The following is an 18,753-nucleotide window of genomic DNA, read 5'->3' on the forward strand; positions in this document are numbered from 1 at the left end:
CCGCTGCAAGATCCACTCCCAGATATCTAAAACACTTTACTTCCTCCAGTTTTTCTCCATTCAAACTCACCTCCCAATTGACTTGACCCTCAACCCTACTGTACCTAATAACCTTGCTCTTATTCACATTTACTCTTAACTTTCTTCTTTCACACACTTTACCAAACTCAGTCACCAGCTTCTGCAGTTTCTCACTTGAATCAGCCACCAGCGCTGTATCATCAGCGAACAACAACTGACTCACTTCCCAAACTCTCTCATCCCCAACAGACTTCATACTTGCCCCTCTTTCCAAAACTCTTGCATTCACCTCCCTAACAACCCCATCCATAAACAAATTAAACAACCATGGGCCTTTGAGGGAATATCCTCACCTGGCTCCCTTCTCTGTTCCTTCTTTTGGAAAAAAAAAGAAAGAAAAAAAAATAATGAGAGGGGAGGATTTCCAGCCCCCCGCTCCCTCCCCTTTTAGTCGCCTTGTACGACACGCAGGGAATACGTGGGAAGTATTCTTTCTCCCCTATCCCCAGGGATAATATATATATATATATATATATATAAACGCCCATTTATTTATTCATTTTGCTTTGTCGCTGTCTCCCGCGTTTGCGAGGTAGCGCAAGGAAACAGACGAAAGAAATGGCCCAACCCACCCCCATACACATGTATATACATACACGTCCACACACGCAAATATGCATACCTATACATCTCAATGTACACATATATATACACACACAGACACATACATATATACCCATGCACACAATTCACACTGTCTGCCTTTATTCATTCCCATCGCCACCTCGCCACACATGGAATAAACGCCCATACACGCACATATACATGCATATACATATACATATCAACATATACACATATACATACACATACACAGACATATACGTATATACACATGTACATATTCATACTTGTTTACCTTCTTCCATTCCTGGCGCCACACCGCCTCACAGGAAACAGCACTGCCACCCCCTGCTTCAGCGAGGTAACGCCATGAAAGCAGACTAAAAAAAAGGCCACATTTGTTCACACTCTAGGTTTCAAGCGTAATGCACCGAAACAACAGCTCCCTATCCACATCCAGGCCCCACAGACCTTTCCATGGTTTACTACAGACGTTTCACATGCCCTGATTCAGTTCACTGACAGCATGTCGACGCAGGTATACCACCTTGTTCTAATCCACCCTGTTCCTTCCCCGACTCTCACCCTCCTGTATGTTCAGGCCCTGATTGCTCAAAAACTTTTTGTTTTCTTTTTTCTTCCACCCCCAATTTGTTCTCCCGCTTCTCCTTGTTCCATATATATATATATATATATATATATATATATATATATATATATATATATATATATATATATATATATATATATACATATATATATATATATATATATATATATATATATATATATATATATATATATATATATATATATATATATATATACATATATATATATATATATATATATATATATATATATATATATATATATATATATATATATATATATTTTTTTTTTTTTTTTTTTCAAACTATTCGCCATTTCCCGCGTTAGCGAGGTAGCGTTAAGAACAGAGGACTGGGCCTTTGAGGGAACATCCTAACCTGGCCCCCTTCTCTGTCCCTTCTTTTGGAAAATTAAAAAAAAACGAGAGGGGAGGATTTCCAGCCCCCCGCTCCCTTCCCTTTTAGTCGCCTTCTACGACACGCAGGGAATACGTGGGAAGTATTCTTTCTCCCCTATCCCCAAACGCGGGAGACAGCGACAAAGTATATAAAAAAAAAAAAAAAAATATATATATATATATATATATATATATATATATATATATATATATATATATATATATATATATATATATATATCTGAGGATAGGGGAGAAAGAACACTTCCCACATATTTCCTGCGTCTCGTAAAAGGCGACTAAAAGTGGGGGAAGCGAAGGTGCTGTATATCCTCCCCTCCAGTTTTCACTTTTCCTAAAGAAGGAACAGAGAAGGGGCCAAGTGAGGAATTTCCCTCTTAGGCTCTGTCCTCTGTTCTGAACGCTAATATGTATAGAAAATTAATGTATATACTTATACATGCAGGAGGGTGAAAGGCGCGCAAGGAATAGAGCGAATTGGAACGATGTGGTATACCGGGGTCGACGTGCTGTCAATGGATTGAACCAGGGCATGTGAAGCGTCTGGGGTAAACCATGGAAAGTTTTGTGGCCTGGATGTGGAAAGGGAGCTGTGGTTTCGATGTAATATACACGACAGCTAGAGACTGAGTGTGAACGAATGTGGCCTTTCTTGTCTTTTCCTAGCGCTACGTCGCGCGCTTGTGGGGGGAGGAGGTTGTCATTTCATGTGTGGCGGGGTGGCGACGGGAATGGATAAAGGCAACAGGTATGAATTATGTACTTGTGTATATATTTATATGTCTATGTATGTATATATATGTATACGTTGAAATGTATAGGTATGTATATGTGCGTGTGTGGACGTGTATGTATATACATGTATATGTGGGTAGGTTGGGCCATTCTCTCGTCTGTTTCCTAGCGCTACTTCGCTAACGCGGAAGACAGCGACAAATTATCATAAAATGAATATGATATATACATATCTGCATATCTATCTATCTGTCTATCGATATATATATATATATATATATATATATATATATATATATATATATATATATATATATATATATATATATATAAATAAATATAAATATATATATATATATATATATATATATATATATATATATATATATATATATATATATATATATATATATATATATATATATATATATATATATATATATATATATATATATATATATATATATATATATATATATATATATATATATATTTATTTATTTATTATACTTTGTCGCTGTCTCCCGCGTTTGCGAGGTAGCGCAAGGAAACAGACGAAAGAAATGGCCCAACCCCCCCCATACACATGTGTATACATACGTCCACACACGCAAATATACATACCTACACAGCTTTCCATGGTTTACCCCAGACGCTTCACATGCCCTGCTTCAATCCACTGACAGCACGTCAACCCCGGTATACCACACCGCTCCAATTCACTCTATTCCTTGCCCTCCTTTCACCCTCCTGCATGTTCAGGCCCCGATCACACAAAATCTTTTTCACTCCATCTTTCCACCTCCAATTTGGTCTCCCTCTTCTCCTTGTTCCCTCCACCTCCGACACATATATCCTCTTGGTCAATCTTTCCTCACTCATCCTCTCCATGTGCCCAAACCACTTCAAAACACCCTCTTCTGCTCTCTCAACCACGCTCTTTTTATTTCCACACATCTCTCTTACCCTTACGTTACTCACTCGATCAAACCACCTCACACCACACATTGTCCTCAAACATCTCATTTCCAGCACATCCATCCTCCTGCGCACAACTCTATCCATAGCCCACGCCTCGCAACCATACAACATTGTTGGAACCACTATTCCTTCAAACATACCCATTTTTGCTTTCCGAGATAATGTTCTCGACTTCCACACATTCTTCAAGGCCCCCAGGATTTTCGCCCCCTCCCCCACCCTATGATCCACTTCCGCTTCCATGGTTTCATCCGCTGCCAGATCCACTCCCAGATATCTATAACACTTCACTTCCTCCAGTTTTTCTCCATTTAAACTCACCTCCCAATTGACTTGACCCTCAACCCTACTGTACCTAATAACCTTGCTCTTATTCACATTTACTCTTAACTTTCTTCTTCCACACACTTTTCCAAACTCAGTCACCAGCTTCTGCAGTTTCTCACATGAATCAGCCACCAGCGCTGTATCATCAGCGAACAACTGACTCACTTCCCAAGCTCTCTCATCCCCAACAGACTTCATACTTGCCCCTCTTTCCAAAACTCTTGCATTTACCTCCCTAACAACCCCATCCATAAACAAATTAAACAACCATGGAGACATCACACACCCCTGCCGCAAACCTACATTCACTGAGAACCAATCACTTTCCTCTCTTCCTACACGTACACATGCCTTACATCCTCGATAAAAACTTTTCACTGCTTCTAACAACTTTCCTCCCACACCATATATTCTTAATACCTTCCACAGAGCATCTCTATCAACTCTATCATATGCCTTCTCCAGATCCATAAATGCTACATACAAATCCATTTGCTTTTCTAAGTATTTCTCACATACATTCTTCAAAGCAAACACCTGATCCACACATCCTCTACCACTTCTGAAACCACACTGCTCTTCCCCAATCTGATGCTCTGTACATGCCTTCACCCTCTCAATCAATACCCTCCCATATAATTTACCAGGAATACTCAACAAACTTATACCTCTGTAATTTGAGCACTCACTCTTATCCCCTTTGCCTTTGTACAATGGCACTATACACGCATTCCGCCAATCCTCAGGCACCTCACCATGAGTCATACATACATTAAATAACCTTACCAACCAGTCAACAATACAGTCACCCCCTTTTTTAATAAATTCCACTGCAATACCATCCAAACCCGCTGCCTTGCCGGCTTTCATCTTCCGCAAAGCTTTCACTACCTCTTCTCTGTTTACCAAATCATTTTCCCTAACCCTCTCTCTTTGCACACCACCTCGACCAAAACACCCTATATCTGCCACTCTATCATCAAACACATTCAACAAACCTTCAAAATACTCACTCCATCTCCTTCTCACATCACCACTACTTGTTATCACCTCCCCACTTGCGCCCTTCACCTGAAGTTCCCATTTGCTCCCTTGTCTTACGCACTTTATTTACCTCCTTCCAGAACATCTTTTTATTCTCCCTAAAATTTAATGATACTCTCTCACCCCAACTCTCATTTGCCCTTTTTTTCACCTCTTGCACCTTTCTCTTGACCTCCTGTCTCTTTCTTTTATACATCTCCCACTCAATTGCATTTTTTCCCTGCAAAAATCGTCCAAATGCCTCTCTCTTCTCTTTCACTAATACTCTTACTTCTTCATCCCACCACTCACTACCCTTTCTAATCAACCCACCTCCCACTCTTCTCATGCCACAAGCATCTTTTGCGCAATCCATCACTGATTCCCTAAATACATCCCATTCCTCCCCCACTCCCCTTACTTCCATTGTTCTCACCTTTTTCCATTCTGTACTCAGTCTCTCCTGGTACTTCCTCACACAAGTCTCCTTCCCAAGCTCACTTACTCTCACCACCCTCTTCACCCCAACATTCACTCTTCTTTTCTGAAAACCCATACAAATCTTCACCTTAGCCTCCACAAGATAATGATCAGACATCCCTCCAGTTGCACCTCTCAGCACATTAACATCCAAAAGTCTCTCTTTCGCACGCCTGTCAATTAACACGTAATCCAATAACGCTCTCTGGCCATCTCTCCTACTTACATAAGTATACTTATGTATATCTCGCTTTTTAAACCAGGTATTCCCAATCATCAGTCCTTTTTCAGCACATAAATCTACAAGCTCTTCACCATTTCCATTTACAACACTGAACACCCCATGTATACCAATTATTCCCTCAACTGCCACATTACTCACCTTTGCATTCAAATCACCCATCACTATAACCCGGTCTCGTGCATCAAAACCACCAACACACTCATTCAGCTGCTCCCAAAACACTTGCCTCTCATGATCTTTCTTCTCATGCCCGGGTGCATATGCACCAATAATCACCCACCTCTCTCCATCAACTTTCAGTTTTACCCATATTAATCGAGAATTTACTTTCTTACATTCTATCACATACTCCCACAACTCCTGTTTCAGGAGTATTGCTACTCCTTCCCTTGCTCTTGTCCCCTCACTAACCCCTGACTTTACTCCCCAGACATTCCCAAACCACTCTTCCCCTTTACCCTTGAGCTTCGTTTCACTCAGAGCCAAAACATCCAGGTTCCTTTCCTCAAACATACTACCTATCTCTCCTTTTTTCACATCTTGGTTACATCCACACACATTTAGGCACCCCACTCTGAGCCTTCGAGGAGGATGAGCACTCCCCGCGTGACTCCTTCTTCTGTTTCCCATTTTAGAAAGTTAAGTTATATATATATATATATATATATATATATATATATATATATATATATATATATATATATATATATATATATATATATATATATATATATATATATATATATATATATATATATATATATATATATATATATATATATATGCAACTGGCCATGAGAAGAAAGATGAATTAAATGGAAGCAATACAGTGTTTGTTTGCAGTGTTGGTGTGTGGGAGATCTGATATTAGTGATATGTGATTTAAATGCGAAAGTGAGTAATGTGGCAGTTGAAGGTATTGTTAGGGGGTATTGGATTTCCGATAATTTGAGTAAGACTGGTGAACAGCTTGTGCAGTTGTGATAAAAAATAGGTTGATGATTGGGAATACCTGGTTTAAAACGAATGACATGCATAAGTATATGTGGGTGAATAGGAATGATGGTAAGAGGGCATTATTGGATTGAATGCTAATGGATAAGCGTGCAAAAGAAAGGCTCTTAGATGTGAATGTGTTGATATGGGCAGCTGATTAGATGTCCGATCATTATCTGATGGAGGCGAGGGTGAAGATTTGTAGAGGTTAATAGAAATTTGTAGAGGTTATTAGAAAAGAGTAGATGATAGGAATGAGAACAGGATGGTGAAAAAGTAATTGATAATGGAAAAGTCTTGTCTGAAGGAATGCCATGAAAGACTGGGTTTAGAATGGAAAAAGGTGAGAATAAACGAATGAAGGGGAGTGGGTTAGGAATTGGAGATGTTTAGTAATGCAACACTGGCATATGCAAGAAAATGAGTGACGTGCGGAAGGTGGGAGGTGATTGGATGAGAAACAGTAATAGGATCTGGGATGAAGTAAACTTGCTTGTGAAAAGGAAAAATAAAAGAAAGGTTTATGGGCTACACATTCAGGGAAAGAGTGTAAATGACGATGAGATATGAAACATAAAGTGGTAGGAGGTCAAGAGCAGGGATGCAGGACATGGAAAAGAAGGCACATGAGAAATGGAGTCGAGTATCGGTAAACTTCTCGGAGATTTAATGTGTGGGAAGGAGTTTATTATTGCCAGACAAACAAGAGAACAAATGTAAATATTACTGAAGGAGGCAAAGAAGGAAGTGGTAACAAGTAGTGATGAGGTGAGGAGATAAGGTGAGTATTGTGAAAGAATGTTGAATTTGTTTGATGATGGAATGGCAAGCGTAGAGTGTTTAGGTGAGGCAGGTTAGCAAAGTGTGAGGGTCATGGAAAGTGGTTTAGGGAAGAGTGAAGACGTGTTGAAAGCATTGCGTAAGATGAAATGTGGCAGGGCGGTACTTTATTTTCTTAAGAACAGGGGTGACTGTGTTGTTGATTGCTTAGTAAAAATCTGTGGTGTATGCATGATCATGATGAGGTGCCTGAGGATTGGAGGAACGCATGTATAGTGCCATTTTGTAAAGGCAAGGGGAATATCCGAATTTCAGAGGTATAAGTTTGTTGATTATACTTGGTAAGTTGGTAGGATGATGGCATGAACAGATCATCAGACTGGGGAGGAACAATGTGGCTTCATGCGTGGGAGAGGGTGTGTGAATCAGGTGTTTGCTTTGAAGAATGTGTGTGTGTAAAAGATTGTTAGAGGAACAGAGGATTTGTATGTGGCATTTATGGATCTGGAAAAAAATGTGATAAGTTGATAGAAATGCCTTGTGGAAGATCTTACGAATATATAATGTGAGAGAAAAACTTTTAGAGCCAGTGAGAAGTTTTTGTCAAAAGTTTAAATCGTATGCGAGTAATCATAGAGGAGGGTAAGTGATTCCAGGTGAAGGTGGGTCTGCGGTAAGGGTGTGTGATGTCACTATGGTTCTTTAATTTTTCAAAAGATGGGATGGGGAGGGAGGTAAATGCAAGGGTCTTGGAGACAGTGGGGAGTATACAGTCCGCAGAGGGTGAGCAGGCCTGGGAAATACGTTAGTTGTTGTTTGCTGATGACAAATTCGAGTGAGAAACTGCAGAAGTTTGTGTCTGAGTTTGGGAGAGCGTGAAAGGAGGTAGTTGAAAGTAGACGTAAATGAAAGCAAGGTTATTGGATTTAGCAGGTTACAGGGACAGGTTACTTGGGGTGAAGGTTTTAGGGAAGAAAATTTAGAGGAACTGAAGTGTTTTAGATACCTGGGGTAGATATGGCAGCGAATAGAACGGTGGAAGCAGAAAGTCATAGGGTGGGTGAGGGGATGATGGTTCTAGGGACACTGAAGAATGTCTGTAAAGAGAGGTCGTTATCTAGGAGGGCGAAAATGGATATGTCTGAAGGTATGGCAGGCCCAACGATATTGTAAGGATGTGATATATAAGCTATAGAAGAGGATGGGCGGAGGAGGTTGGATGTGTTGGAGACGAAATGTATCAGAACAATAAGTGGTGTGAGGTGGTTTGATCGAATAATACAATGGTAAGAGAGCATTGTGGTAATAAGAAGAGTGTGGCCGAGAGACCTGAGAAAATGTGGCAAAATGGTTTGAACATAAGAAGAGAATGAGTGAAGAAAGGTTGATAAAGAGGATATATGTTTCAGAAGTGAAGGGGACAAGGAGAAGAGGGAGATGAACTTGGAGATGGAAGGGTTGAGTGAAATATATTTTCAGTAGTGGGGGCTGAACATTCAAGAGGGTGAAAGGCGTACACACGATAGTGAATTGGAGCGATGTGGTATATAGGAGTTGACTAACTGTCCATGGGCTGAACCAGGGCATATTAAGCAGCAGAGAAAAGACTCGGAAAGGTATGTGAGGTCTGGTTGTGGATAGGGGGCTCTGATATCGGAGCATTACACATGACAGCTAGAGAATTGATGTGAGCAAATGAGGTCTTTTCTTCGTTATTCACCTTGCACTACCTCGCTAACGCGGGAAGCGAAGAGCAAGTAAAAAATCTAAACTGAGTTATTGATGATTATGAAAAGAGGTCACTTTCCCTTAAAAGTCAAGACTATCGAAGTTACGAAGTGAGAGACAAAGTCACTGTGCATGATGATATCTGATAATGTCGGTGAGAAAGGTTAAGTTTGTGTGTGGTAAAGAGGGATGGAGATAATTGATCTTAGATGGCGGTGAGAGACTCATCTATTAGTGCAGTAGGATAAGGGCAAGTGAGAGAGAAGAATAGGTATATGAGGAAGACATGTGATTGTAAGAATTACAGAGGAACAGGTCTCATTACCGTAGTTTGCAAGATGTACAGCTGGACAGTTAATAATCGAGTGTATGTGATTAATGAATGCCCATTGTTGGTGAAAAAGAATCAAATATAGCTAATACGATGGTGTATACAGCATTAATTGAGTTAGAAAAGGTTTGATTAAGTGTTTAGAAAAGCACTTTAGGATGCTTCTACTATAGATGTATATGGATTTTGACTGTTGAGAGGAGCTTTTACAGTGGAAGAGTTGTATGTGTGTGTCAGGACTGTGAGATATCACTGTGGGTCATCTGGTATTTTTTTATGGATTAGGCATTAAATGAGATAAGGTCGGGGTTGAACTGATGATGGAGTACAGTTTAATAATAAAGAAAAGGAATGGACGTTACCACAATTACTGTTTGCTGAGGATGCCGTGTTGTTAGCCAGACCAGAGGTGGACAGACGGGTGGCAAGGTTGATGACGTATGTAGGGGGAGGATGCTGAAAGTGACCGCTGGTTAAGAACTGGAAGTTGTGGTTGAGTTTAGAGATCTGGGAGTAAAGTTCAGCAAGGATGGTAGAGAGCTGAGAAAAGATTCATACCTGTTAGAAATATTGGAGATGCACTGAAAGCTCTGATTAATGGGAGGAAAATTCATATGTGGAAGAATTTTCCATGGAGGAATACGTATCTCACTTCTTATGACATATAAATGTGAAACTCAAGTTTACATAAGTTAGAATAAGGGAAAAATAAGAATGGTACAGTTGGATAACCTTCACAGAATAGGTGAAATTCGGACAAATACGGGTGAAGCTTGAAGACTCAGATAGGATGAATAGTGGGTTTGGATGGTATAACTAGAACGTTCAGAGATGTTATGTTGGCCAACAAGATATTATAGTAGCACTCGCAAAGGTACAAGAAGGAGAGATAGGTCGCAAGGAGATGAATAGAAGTTGTGGAAAGAGTGACTGAGGCTAAGGATACTTCAGATGAAGTTGGTAAAGGAATGATTTCGAATAGAATGTAATGGTAATGTATTTGCATTAAGGTAGTGTGAATGGAAACGTTGGTCTTACTTGACGAATCAACTTAGTGTGACAAGTAGAAGAGTGAGGAGCCCTCCTCTCCTATAAGTGTGGAAGTCAGAAATTTACTTTGATAAACTGGGCGTGGGTTGGGGGATATCATTTACTGATTTTCATGATTGTCTGTACCTGTTCAAATAGTTGAAATATATAGTTACGATATCAAATAGATGAAATATACAGTTAATTATATTAGATAGATGGAACCTAAGAAAAAATGGAGCTACTAACGGAGGGAGATTTTTGACATTCTCTCTGGTTAAGATTGAATCTCTTTATCAAGATAAATGACGAATATTTCATATCTCAAAATATCTTTCAGGCTGAACCAACATGGAAGATGATGGAACAGTTTGTACCAGATGACCTTCAGAGTTCGTTTACATTAGACTGCCTAGAATCTTCACATCCTATCAGCATCCCTGTTGAACATCCTGATGAGATCAACGAAATTTTTGATCGCATCTCCTATTCTAAAGGTGTGTTAACCTTTTCATCATAGTATGCAGATGATAGGATCATTATATTACATTTATCACGCATTGGGATGCCAAGATTTTTTTTTTTTTTTTTTTTTTGCTGGTGATCGATACGGTACATGCAAGAATATAGAAAAAAATCAGATGTTGGCAGCGCCGACTCTTGAAGGTAGAAAGATTACAGAAAGAAGGAAAAATAAAAGTGGAAGAGAATTCCACAAGCAAGCTATTCGAGAAAAGAAGGTATCATAACGATCAATCCTGGAGTGGCTAGCCACCACAGGGAAACACTGGGAGTCAGCAGTTAGAAGCTTGCCTCGGGGCCCAAACCTTAGTGAGGAGGACATATGAAGGGAGCTAACAAGAGCAATAACCGAAATGATACTTTTAGAATAGGGAGAGGGCAGCAACATCACAGCAGTCAGAAACGGATGGTTGGAGAGAATTGATGAGACAAAAGGTCTTTAATTTGTGATAGCTGATAGAGAAGTGGACGAGCAACAGCCACACATTAGATACAGAAAAAAAAAATCACTTCCTAAGACAAGTATATCGTTGAATGTGGTATTCACTACAGACATACTCTTTTCATTTGTTTCTTGATAGTATTTACACCTGTTTTCTCGATATCAGTAAATATGTCTGTCTGTCTATCTATCTATCTATCTACTTATCTATCTTTCTATATCTTTGATGCCTGTTCCAACTGGAACTCCTTCAAGGGAACGGCCACGACAATAGAGTCTTCTTAACTGTAGAGCTCCAGTGCCACTTCTAAGTACCTCACCCATGACAGGCCACTGGCACAGGGTAACTCTAGCTTAGTTTGCAGAGGCTTCTGCCTAATGTTCCAGCTGACTACTACTATTTTTTTTCTTTTTTTTTCTTTTTTTTACTATTGCCAGTTAGTAGTGTGAAGTGAGGGAAGGTCTATCCACATATGCTGTGCTAGGACGTTTGTTTGTCGGCAAACCGACCTAACTACATGTTGATAGTGAAAGAAGTTGTTAGTTGGAAGAAGTGTATGGATACTTTGAGAGGAAGATTGTAGATCAGATTGCTGATAGCATAGTTAGAAATAAGTTAGGAGATGGCAGTTAGATGATGTTTCGGATATGATTGGATCTCCGACTTGGATTGCCGACTTGGACACAGCGACCTTCCAGCACCGCTCACCTTCCAGTACGGCCTGTCGCACGGGAGCAATGGGCAACCCTGCCAAGGCGTCCACCACCCCGCCCGACAACCCGACCTCAGGAACTGATGCCTGCCATTGGGAGCCACGGGAGAACAGCCTATTCCCGCACACCCCAAGCCAACAAAGGGGAGATGACCTTACGCCTGCCCGGTGGCCGACACCAGATGTACAAGGCAGGCTCCGATTTTTAACCTGTGCTCTTGGACCACATCCTGTGAAGGGAGTGAGTCCAGGTTAGGGCTTTGACCGTGCACACCTCAAGGTTCCGGTATGTCGGCCCTAACCCTCTGAGAGCACTCGCGCTTTCTTGACACCATGCACCACGCCAACTTAAGGTGGCAGATGTTACGTGCACGGTGTCTTTCCCGGTGTATTCCCGTACGCCTTGTAAGACTTCCGGGTTACCGTAGTAGCTACACTTGTAATGGTGTGCAGATGAAAGCGGGAAGTGAACCCAGAGACCTGTGTGTCGATGATATAGGCCTCTGTGCCTGTGGAAGCCACGATGTCCGGCTTCCGAAAGGACCCCACAATCGGAATGCGCGGCTCGCAGGACACCTCATAACCCCTCTGTCTCAGTCGCCCGGCCAAATAGGCACAGATGTTGTCGTGCCGTTTTACCCTCCCGCCATGTGTACGAGGGCACATCTGTGCGATGTGCCCGAGCGTACCTGGCTTCTGACAGGTGTCACAGAGGCCGTTGATCTCGGACCGACACCTGGACGCCCTGGCAGGGGTGGGTAATGCGCCTATCCACACTTGGACAGCCTTCACATAATCAGACACATAATGTGTCTACCTATTGCCCCTGCTTACTACTTCTACCAAATGTCTACCTAATGCTCCTGCCTAAATGTCCCTACCTACTACTCCTATCTACTGTTCCAACCATTTTTATCAGAGTGTTAAGTTTTGTCAAGTGCTATGTGTAAGTCGGAGGGATTGTATGTTTGTGGACAGAATGACTATAGTCCACATGTTGGTGAGGCAGAAAGGAAGGACAGCTACCTGGGTCAGAAGAGTGCAACTTGACATCCACTGAAATATCTGGGAGCGATGAAGAATGTTTGGATGGCGAGAACGTTATCTCGGAGAGCAAAAATGGGTATGTTTGAAGGAATAGTGGTTCCAACAATGTTATATGATTGCGAGGTGTGGGCTATAGATAGGGTCGTGCGGAGGAGGATGGATGTGTTAGAAATGAAATGTTTAAGGACAATATGTGGTGTGAGGTGGTTTGATCGAGTAAGTAATGAAAGAGTAAGTGAAATGAGTGGTGATAAAGAGAGTGTGGTTGAGAGAGCAGAAGAGGGTGTGTTGAAATGGTTTGGACTTATGGAGAGAATGAGTGAGGAAAGGTTGACAAAGAGGATATGTGTGTCAGAGGTGGAGGGAACAAGGAGAAGAGGGGGGCCAAATTGGAGATGGAAGAATGAAATGAAAAAGATTTTGAGCGATCGGGGCCTGAACATGCAGTAGGGTGAGAGGCGTGCAAGGAATAGAGTGAATCGGAACGATTTAAACAGACTGGACCAGGGCATGTGAAACGTCTGGGGTAAACCCAGGAAAGATCTGTGAGGCCTGGATGTGGATAGGAAACTGTGGTTTCGATGCATTACACATGACAGCTAGAGATTGAGTGTGAATGAATGTGGCATTTTTTCTGTTTTCGTGGCGCCACCTCGCTGACGCAGGAGGTGGCGATGCTGTTTCCTGTGGGGAGTGGTGGTGCTAAGAATGGATGAAGGCAAGCAAGTATGAATATGTGCATGTGTATATATGCACATGGCTGTGTACGTGTATGTGTATGTATATGTATGTATAAGTGTATATGAGTATATGTTGTTACGTATGTGCATATGTACGTGTATGTAAATATATATATATATATATATATATATATATATATATATATATATATATATATATATATATATATATATATATATATATATATATATATATATATATATATATATATATATATATATTATTCCTGGGATAGGTGAGAAAGAATACTTCCCACGCATTCCTCACGTGTCGTAGAAGGCGACTAAAGGGGACGGGAGCGGGGGGCTAGAAACCCTCCCCTCCTTGTATTTTGATTTTCTAAAAGGGGAAACAGAAGAAGGAGTCGCGCGGGGAGTGCTCATCCTCCTCGAAGGCTCAGATTGGGGTGTCTAAATGTGTGTGCACGTAACCAAGATGAGAAAAAGGGAGAGATAGGTAGTATGTTTGAGGAAAGGAACCTGGATGTTTTGGCTCTGAGTGAAACGAAGCTCAAGGGTAAAGGGGAAGAGTGGTTTGGGAATGTCTGGGGAGTAAAGTCAGGGGTTAGTGAGAGGACAAGAGCAAGGGAAAGAGTAGCACTACTCCTGAAACAGGAATGGTGGGAGTATGTGAAAGAGTGTAAGAAAGTAAACTCTAGATTGATATGGGTAAAACTGAAAGTTGATGGAGAGAGATGGGTGATTATTGGTGCATATGCACCTGGGCACGAGAAAAAAGATCATGAAGGGCAAGTGTTTTGGGAGCAGCTGAATGAGTGTGTTAGTGGTTTTGATGCACGAGACCGGGTTATAGTGATGGGTGATTTGAATGCAAAGGTGAGTAATGTGGCAGTTGAGGGAATAATTGGTGTACATGGGGTGTTCAGTGCTGTAAATGGAAATGGTGAAGAGCTCGTAGATTTATGTGCTGAAAAAGGGCTGGTGATTGGGAATACCTGGTTGAAGAAGAGAGATATACATAAGTATACGTATGTAAGTAGGAGAGATGGCCAGAGAGCGTTATTGGATTACGTGTTAATTGATAGGCGCGTGAAAGAGAGACTTTTGGATGTTAATGTGCTGAGAGGTGCAACTGGAGGGATCTCTGATCATTATCTTGTGGAGGCTAAGGTAAAGATCTGTAAAGGTTTTCAGAAAAGAAGAGAGAATGTTGGGGTGAAGAGAGTGGTGAGAGTAAGTGAGCTTGGGAAGGAGGCTTGTGTGAGGAGGTACCAGGAGAGACTGAGTACAGAATGGAAAAAGGTGAGAACAAAGGAGGCAAGGGGAGTGGGGGAGGAATGGGATGTATCTATAGAAGCAGTGATAGCTTGCGCAAAAGATGCTTGTGGCATGAGAAGCGTGGGAGGTGGGCAGATAAGAAAGGGTAGTGAGTGGTGGGATGAAGAAGTAAGATTATTAGTGAAAGAGAAGAGAGAGGCATTTGGACGATTTGTGCAGGGAAATAATGCAAATGAGTGGGAGATGTATAAAAGAAAGAGGCAGGAGGTCAAGAGAAAGGTGCAAGAGGTGACAAAGAGGGCAAATGAGAGTTGGGGTGAGAGAGTATCATTAGATTTTAGGGAGAATAAAAAGATGTTTTGGATGAGGTAAATAAAGTGCGTAAGACAAGGGAGCAAATGGGAACCTCAGTGAGGGGGCAAATGGGGAGGTGATAACAAGTAGTGGTGATGTGAGAAGGAGATGGAGTAAGTATTTTGAAGGTTTGTTGAATGTGTTTGATGATAGAGTGGCAGATATAGGGTGTTTTGGTCGAGGTGGAGTGCAAAGTGAGAGGGTTAGGGAAAATGATTTGGTAAACAGAGAAGAGGTAGTAAAAGCTTTGCGGAAGATGAAAGCTGGCAAGGCAGTGGGTTTGGATGGTATTACTGTGGAATTTATTAAAAAAGGGGTGACTGTATTGTTGACTGGTTGGTAAGGTTATTTAATGTATGTATCACTCATGGTGAGGTGCCTGAGGGTTGGCGGAATGCTTGCATAGTGCCATTGTACAAAGGCAAAGGGGACAAAGGTGAGTGCTCAAATTACAGAGGTAGAAGTTTGTTGAGTATTCCTGGTAAATTATATGGGTGGGTATTGATTGAGAGGGTGAAGGCATGTACAGAGCATCAGATTGGAGAAGAGCAGTGTGGTTTCAGAAGTGGTAGAGGATATGTGGATCAGGTGTTCGCTTTGAAGAATGTATTTGAGAAATACTTAGAAAAGCAAATGGATTTGTATGTAGCATTTATGGATCTGGAGAAGGCATATGATAGAGTTGATAGAGATTCTCTGTGGGAGGTATTAAGAATATATGGTGTGGGAGGCAAGTTGTTAGAAGCAGTGAAAAGTTTTTATCGAGGATGTAAGGCATGTGTACGTGTAGGAAGAGAGGAAAGTGATTGGTTCTCAGTGAATGTAGGTTTGCGGCTGCGTTGTGTGATGTCTCCATGGTTGTTTAATTTGTTTATGGATGGGGCTGTTAGGGAGGTGAATGCAAGAGTTTTGGAAAGAGGGGCAAGTATGCAGTCTATTGTGGATGAGAGAGCTTGGGAAGTGAGTCAGTTGTTGTTTGCTGATGATACAGCGCTGGTGGCTGATTCATGTGAGAAACTGCAGAAGCTTGTGACTGAGTTTGGTAAAGTGTGTGAAAGAAGAAAGTTAAGTGTAAATGTGAATAAGGTCAAGGTTATTAGGTACAGTAGGGTTGAGGGACAAGTCAACTGGGAGGTAAGTTTGATTGGAGAAAAACTGGAGGAAGTGAAGTGTTTTAGATATCTGGGAGTGGATTTGGCAGCGGATGGAACCATGGAAGCGGAAGTGAATCATAGGGTGGGGGAGGGGGCAAAAATTCTGGGAGCCTTGAAGAATGTGTGGAAGTCGAGAACATTATCTCGGAAAGCAAAAATGGGTATGTTTGAAGGAATAGTGGTTCCAATAATGTTGTATGGTTGCGAGGCGTGGGCTATGGATAGAGTTGCGCGGAGGAGGGTGGATGTGCTGGAAATGAGATGTTTGAGGACAATATGTGGTGTGAGGTGGTTTGATCGTGTAAGTAATGTAAGGGTTAGAGAGATGTGTGGTAATATAAAGAGTGTGGTTGAGAGAGCAGAAGAAGGTGTTTTGAAATGGTTTGGTCACATGGAGAAAATGAGTGAGGAAAGATTGACCAAGAGGATATATGTGTCAAAGGTGGAGGGAACGAGGAGAAGTGGGAGACCAAACTGGAGGTGGAAAGATGGAGTGAAAAAGATTTTGAGTGATCGGGGCCTGAACTTGCAGGAGAGTGAAAGGCGTGCAAGGAATAGAGTGAATTGGAACGATGTGGTATACCGGGGTCGACGTGCTGTCAGTGGATTGAACCAGGGCATGTGAAGCGTCTGGGGTAAACTATGGAAAGTTCCGTGGGGCCTGGATGTGGAAAGGGAGCTGTGGTTTCGGTGCATTATTGCATGACAGCTAAAGACTGAGTGTGAACGAATGGGGCCTTTGTTGTCTTTTCCTAGCGCTACCTCGCACACATGAGGGGGGAGGGGGTTCTTATTTCATGTGTGGCAGGGTGGCGATCGGAATGAATAAAGGCAGACAGTATTAATTATGTACTTGTGTATATATGTATATGTCTTTGTGTGTATATATATGTATACGTTGAGATGTATAGCTATGTATATTTGCGTGTGTGGACGTGTATGTATATACATGTATATGTGGGTGGGTTGGGCCATTTCTTTCGTCTGTTTCCTTGCGCTGCCTCGCTAACGCGGGAGATAGCGACAAAGCAAAATAAATATAATAAATAAATGAATATATATATATATATATATATATATATATATATATATATATATATATATATATATATATATATATATATATATATATATATATACATACATGTGGGTGTGTGTTTGTGTGTGTATAAGTGGATGGGTCTTTCTTCGTCTGTTTCCTGGCGCTACCTCGATGACGCTGGACACAGCGATCAGGTGTGATAAACATAAATAAACAAGTATATATATATATATATATATATATATATATATATATATATATATATATATATATATATATATATATATATATCCCTGAGGATAGGGGAGAAAGAATACTTCCCACGTATTCCCTGCGTGTCGTAGAAGGCGACTAAAAGGGAAGGGAGAGGAGGGTTGGAAATCCTACCCTCTCATTTTTTTTTTTTTTCCAAATGAAGGAACAGAGAAGGGGGCCATGTGAGGATATTCCCAAAAAGGCCCAGTCCTCTGTTCTTAACGCTACCTCGCTAATGCGGGAAATGACGAATAGTATGAAAATATATATATATATATATATATATATATATATATATATATATATATATATATATATATATATATATATATATATACAAAAAAGGCCACGTTCGTTCAAACACAGTCTCTAGGTGTCTTGTGTAATGCACCGAAACCGCAGGTCCCTTTCCACATCCAGGCCCCATAGTCATTTTCATGGTTTACCCCAGACGCTTCACATGTCCTGGTTTAGTCCATCGACTGCACGTCGACCCCGGTATACCACATCGTTCCAATTCACTCTATTTTTCGCACGTATTTTACCCTCCTGTATGTTCACCCCCCGATCGCTCAAATCTTTTTTGCTCAATCCTTCCACCTCCAATTTTGTCTCCCGCTTCTTCTTCCCTCCACTTCTGACACATATATCTTTTTTGTCAATCTCTACTTATTCATTCTCCCCATGTGTCCAAACCATTTCAATACACCCTTTTCTGCTGTCTCAACCACACACTTTTTATTACCACATATCTCTCTTACCCTTTCATTACTTACTCGATCAAACCACGTCACACCACATATTGCCCTCAAATATTTCACTTCCATCCGCACAACCCTATCTATAGCCCATACCTAAACAATCATATAATACTGTTGGAACAACTGTTCCTTCAAACATATCCATTTTTGCTCTC

General features: G+C 41.1%; 1 protein-coding gene across 3 annotated transcripts in view; it reads left to right on the forward strand.

Moving 5' to 3' along the window:
* The window catches only part of LOC139765060 (aminopeptidase N-like), a 127,062-nt gene that overhangs the window by 66,348 nt on the left and 41,961 nt on the right, over positions 1 to 18,753 (forward strand). For all 3 annotated transcript variants that reach the window (XM_071692151.1, XM_071692152.1, XM_071692153.1), the window contains exon 10: positions 10,670 to 10,826. In XM_071692151.1, coding sequence (XP_071548252.1) covers positions 10,670 to 10,826 — 157 coding nt within the window. The remainder of the gene's footprint in view (positions 1 to 10,669; positions 10,827 to 18,753) is intronic.

Source organism: Panulirus ornatus, chromosome 52, assembly GCF_036320965.1.
Source record: "Panulirus ornatus isolate Po-2019 chromosome 52, ASM3632096v1, whole genome shotgun sequence".
NCBI classification, from domain to species: domain Eukaryota; kingdom Metazoa; phylum Arthropoda; class Malacostraca; order Decapoda; family Palinuridae; genus Panulirus; species Panulirus ornatus.